The following is a 5,527-nucleotide window of genomic DNA, read 5'->3' as shown; positions in this document are numbered from 1 at the left end:
TTTTTTTTTTTTTTGGACAAAAAGGATTTTAAAGTATGTAGAGTTTAATATATAAATTTTTAAAGGATCATAAAGTATGTAGAGTTTACTATATAAACATTACTTGTTTTTATTATAATATGTATAAATTATGTAATATATTGTTGTAGTTTTGTAATTATAAATTAGTAGTGTGATCTGGAATTTTAAATTTTTTAAAAATGAGATGGTTGTTAAAAAAGATGCAGAAATCATCTTATAAAATCCACGTGTAAATAAGATGCATGTATCTGCCTCGCTAGAGTTCACAGGACACACATATATTTTACTTAATTTTTTTTTCTTCTAATATTGTTATTCCAGTATGCCTTGTGAAATATATATTAAAAGAAAAATGTAATATATTAATAAAAATTAATTTTAAAATAATTAATACAAATATTCAAAAAACAGCAGAATTTGCTTATGCTTTATAAAACCCATTTTTAAAAATCTATTTTTCCGAATTAGATTATTTAGACCCGTACTCGCATCCATCCGCAAGCTTTTGTTATACTAAAAAGCTTAAAAGTGAATAATAATTAACAATGCCATGCAACATTTGTTCTTAAAAAAGGGTGATAAGTATATCCCTAAAATAGTTAATGTTCATCTGCCAATCATACCTATGTGACTACACCAGCGGCTGTTCTCGACTTCGGATGCTGATGTGTCGGCTGCCTCTTTTTCCTCTTCGCACCTGAATGCATAGGCTTGAAGGCAAAGCTTCTAATAAAAGTTCTTATAGCTTGTTTTGAAATTTGTTCTAATAACACACTTTAGTCCACTGGTTTGTGTGCATCATCTTTGCTTTGCAGGTCCTGGGTTCGAAACGTAGCTTTAATATATGACTAAATCAATATGATTTTTATTAGATGTGTGACGACACAAACTCATTCGAATCTCGTTAAATCGATTGGCTTAATGTATTTTGTTTTCACGTATGACATGTCTAGAGAGTTGTGATGTTAATTATTTGCAATCTCAAATAATATGTAATTAGGGAAATGTTATTATGCATTTTCAAGTAATATGTTACAATAATATATTCGGCAGTTTAGTACTAGACCATATTTATTTCTTATTTCACCAATTGACCATAAATATAACTTTGACTGAGATATAATAAAAATATATATTTCACTTTTTTAACGGTTTCAAAGGAACAATACTTTATATTTATGGTCAATTAGTGAAATAACAAGTATTTTTATGCCTTTGCTATTCATAATCAAATACTCAATTGATGCGAAAGTTCTTTCAGGAGCTAACATCTGAGGAGCGAATGTATTTCTTTGGGTTACATGATATTTTGACACTAATGTTCAAATTTGGTGCTATTGACACACTAATATTCAAATCTGGATGAAATACATTAAGCCAATCGAGATTGAACTCTTGAGAGAAGAACAAAAACCAATCACAATCACATAGAACTTTAGAAATGAAGAATGAAATGTTGTGGAGAAGATCTATTTCCCTAGTATACTGATTCGCTAATAACCATACATGTTTTCTTTTCAAACTAGATATCATGAGTAACAATACATCTGAGGGTATCCAGTTTTATAAATCTTTCAATGAGATTGGAGGCCTACTGATGATGATGAGACCAATTTTTGGGATGATTGACGACCAAAAAAATTTCTATTTCTAACAAAATCATAACTATTTTATAAACCAAAATTCCATAATCAACGCTCAATCAATCTTTCGTCATATATTGAATTTTTCTCATAAATCAACCATCATTCATTCTAAATCAGCAAACTATCCATTTCTGTTAAGCGTATCCAAGATTTTTTACTTTCTAAAAAAAAACTTTCTCGCACCTAACGTTAAGATCTCTTATCAGTAGCATTAATATTCAAATCTGGATGAAATGATAAGGGTTATGAAGTGTTCGTGAAGCCCAACAACACACAAACCAGGTTATAAATCAAAGGACGCGGATCCTTGTCATAAACAGATTGGGTAGTGTTGATGGTTGATTTCTAACAAAATTACGCCTTTCAATTTCAATTGTCTTTTAGTAAACATTCTTCTTCATAACTAATTAAGTGGCAGTTAAAGTTTTTAGCAATTTTTTATTTTGTATTTCTCTTTTAATTATATAGAGATATGATTTTTAATAGATGTGTGATGACACAAACTGATTCGAATCTTGTTAAGTCGATTGGCTCAATTTATTTTGTTTTCACGTATCCCCAAATCGTCTTAAGATATTGGAAAATCTCGAGATTTGATATAATAAAAAATAAACGTCGAAACAAAGTGTCCGTAGCATGGAGGGTACGGCTGGCCAGTTGGGACAGCCGGCAGCCCATGCTTTCGCATTTATCTCACCGAGTCATTTCTATCTACTTTCACTTGCCACACTTTCAAAGCCATTAAATTAAGGAAGAAAAGTCGCATTGATATGAATATGACACGTAATAGAAGAATGATATAAAGTCAGTGGGGGATATGGTGGGTGGGTCATTCTGTACGAATGGACCCGTACGGCTTATTATCTCCTCCTCAAAAACTCATTTCACATGATTTACTAACTCCTACTCTTTAAAATACACATATCCCTATAATTCATTCGAATTATAACCCCATGCGCAATAATATGTACTTATGTAGATGAGATGAATTACAGCTAGCAATTCCGAAGGTTGAGGACTTGAGAACATTCCTTATACTCAGGCCCGGCTTAGAGGTAGTCCTGCTTATACTAGGCGTTTTAACTTCCCCATCATCTTTCTCTTTGCCTAGAACCAAAGTTCATCCATTTGCTCGTATCAAAGACTATATATAGCAAGTAAGTTTTCTGTACTAGATTACTCATATAGTTCAGAACTTCAGATACAACTTTCAACTCATGGTTAAAAGAAAAAAATCTTCAAAAAATAAATGAAAAGAAGCAGTGAGAAATTGACAATGAGACACATTTGGTGTCACGGAATTACATTTGTACTACTGTCCCTACTTATTATATATATTTAACTCCAAATACGTTCCCCGCAGTTTACGCCTCTTTTTTTCCTAGTTTTTATATTTATTTGTATAACTATATTTTAGAAAACTTTCAAACTGTAGTTTTGGATTTATCCTTATTTCGAATTTATCGATAACTATATTTTATATAACTTTCATACTATAGTTTTGGATTTATATACTTAAAAAAACCTATCCTATTGTCCACGGCAACTGCAGAGAGCTACGTACGACCTCTTTCCCACGAAACCACGAAATATATTTATGATAGGACTTAAATATTTTCGTTTTGAATCGGACTTGTCTACTAATAAAAAGATTTTATAATAAGTGTACCTAGCAAGTACTACTCCTTTACCCTCGTCTCCCTATATATAAGGAGGACCTTCTCGCTCTCTTGGCTCTTGTAATTACATTACTGTCTACTCTGTCTTTGGACGATGAAACAGCTAATCCGCCGTTTATCGCGGGTCGCTGACTCAACACAGTATAGTCTCCTCCGGTCTGATCAATCCCAGCGTGGCCGCACCAAGAAGGAGAAAAACAAATCTTGGGTTCCCGAGGGACACGTGCCTGTCTACGTAGGCCAAGAGATGGAGCGGTTCGTGGTGAATGCGGAGCTGCTCAACCACCCCGTGTTCGTAGCGTTGCTGAAGCGGTCGGCTCAAGAGTATGGATACGAGCAGCAAGGAGTGCTTCGAATCCCTTGCCACGTGCTTGTGTTTGAACGTATCTTGGAGTCTCTCCGTCTCGGACTCGCCGAGTCACATGAGCTTCACGATCTCTTTTGAGGAATAGGATCGTTTCTACTGTCTTGTGTCTTGTGTTACGTACGTACTTAGGTTTAGGTGTAGATCTGAAGTTTTGGCTGTTCAGAAACAGAGTTATGTAAATACCTATCCTATATATATATAATGTTTATTTTGATGATGGGGTTCTATTCTATATGTGACAAAATCGAGATTTAAGGTTCTTTAATCGAGATTTAAGGAATCACCGTAATTAAGATGTCTCCCATAAGTAGTGGCAAGCCAACAGGTTCTTTAGCTGCTTCCCAAACTTGGAGGAATAGATCAACCTCACAATATCAAGGAGTTTATGTATGTTATGTATCTACTACCATGTTACTTCACCTACACAACCACTTTCGTAAGTCACCCAATTGATTAGCTTTTAGAAACCTAGATATTTAGTTACTATCATGATACATACTGTACATACTATAATAAATCATGATTAAAACCGTACGTAATAGAAAGAATCGAGCATGGTTCTTCAACGATATGATGGATTTTCGGGACACTAATTAGTTTACCAAGAAGTAATATTCTAACATAGTTGATTAGTAGATTCTGAATTCTAGTGATACATGTGCCTTCTTTGTTTATAAAAATGAAAAGTCGTATAGTCAATGTCACCACTCACCATGGTCAACACGGCAGCTCAAATCTACAATATAGAAATTAGGGATACTTCAAAATTGAAAATACAACACGGCTACCATAAATTATGATAGTAAATAACTAAATATACATTAGTCGACGTCTCAATTTCACTAAACCAAAGGGGAATTAAAACATAAGGAGATATAATTCACTAAAACTAGACTACAATTAAACTTGGGAAAATTTCATTGTACCTTCTAGAAAATTCTCAATACAAAATCTCATGTCACAGTTTGTGAGTCGTTGCGACTCAATTTCGCACGTGTCAATTATCCGCACGTGTCAAGTCAACCGCGATTGAACAATTCTCCCCCAAGGGGCTGCGCCATTTCGCCGAAGAGAGAAGCCTTGAAGTGGTGACCTGAGAGATCACACAAACTACGCCATCACACGCCCTTTCATCATCATCATGTGGAGAAGAATCGTCTCTTCTCATCTCAAAACCCTAGCAACAGCAGCCGGTTCCGCCGCCGCCGCCTCTGCTTCTTCTTCCTCTCGCCGATTAGTGGTCGTCTCCAATCCCGTTGGTCTCCATCACTCCACCACCCGATCATCCATTTCCGCATCTTCATCTGTTTTCCCTCGCCATTTCAGCTCCGAATCAGGTACTATTATTAACAAGCATTTTTCTCTCTTGTTGTAATGTTGTTAGTTACCAGATCTTTTGCGTTGATTAGTTTTATATACGTGTCTGGTGGATTGAACAGTGAGATTAAGATTTTGAAAAAATCTGAGATTTTGGTCCCAGAGATAGTTAATGACATTAATGTCAACATCGATTCTGAATAACTAAATGCTTTTGCTTAAGATGGTTTTTTATCTTTCCATAGTTTCATAGATTTTGTTGTTCTCTGTAAGTACTGAATGTTCTTTATTACGTTTGTATTTTTTGCAAGCAGAGACATCTGTGAAGAAGAATAATGTACAGGATGTAATGCCTATCGCAACTGGACATGAGAGAGAGGAGCTTGAAGCTGAACTTGAGGTCATTTACTACTTATGTTTCTGTATATATATATATGCAATTTAAGCTTTTGAGCAGACACACTTAGTAGTTTTGACTTTTTTTTTTTTTTTTTTTT

The 5,527-nt window shown here is 34.4% G+C and overlaps 2 protein-coding genes across 2 annotated transcripts in view; both read left to right on the top strand.

Annotated features, from left to right (window-relative positions):
* On the top strand, positions 3,344-3,930 carry LOC104742773 (auxin-responsive protein SAUR71). The gene has a single exon (XM_010463818.2). It carries the CDS (start codon positions 3,441-3,443, stop codon positions 3,789-3,791), a length of 351 nt encoding a protein of 116 aa, XP_010462120.1. The 5' UTR covers positions 3,344-3,440; the 3' UTR covers positions 3,792-3,930.
* LOC104742772 (cytochrome c oxidase subunit 5b-1, mitochondrial) overlaps positions 4,614-5,527 on the top strand; it is a 3,164-nt gene continuing 2,250 nt past the window's right edge. The window contains exons 1-2 of the mRNA XM_010463817.2: positions 4,614-5,050; positions 5,345-5,430. Of these exons, the coding sequence (XP_010462119.1) occupies positions 4,855-5,050; positions 5,345-5,430 (282 nt within the window). The 5' untranslated portion in view covers positions 4,614-4,854. The remainder of the gene's footprint in view (positions 5,051-5,344; positions 5,431-5,527) is intronic.

The sequence above is a fragment of the Camelina sativa genome, chromosome 14 (assembly GCF_000633955.1).
Source record: "Camelina sativa cultivar DH55 chromosome 14, Cs, whole genome shotgun sequence".
NCBI classification, from domain to species: Eukaryota; Viridiplantae; Streptophyta; class Magnoliopsida; order Brassicales; family Brassicaceae; genus Camelina; species Camelina sativa.
The sequence above is the reverse complement of the archived record's forward strand: the minus strand, read 5'-3'. Positions and strand labels throughout refer to the sequence as shown.

What these genes read in the sequence shown, in the direction of transcription:
- LOC104742773 (XM_010463818.2), top strand. Translation starts at nt 3,441, where the DNA reads ATGAAACAGCTAATCCGCCGTTTATCGCGGGTCGCTGACTCAACACAG.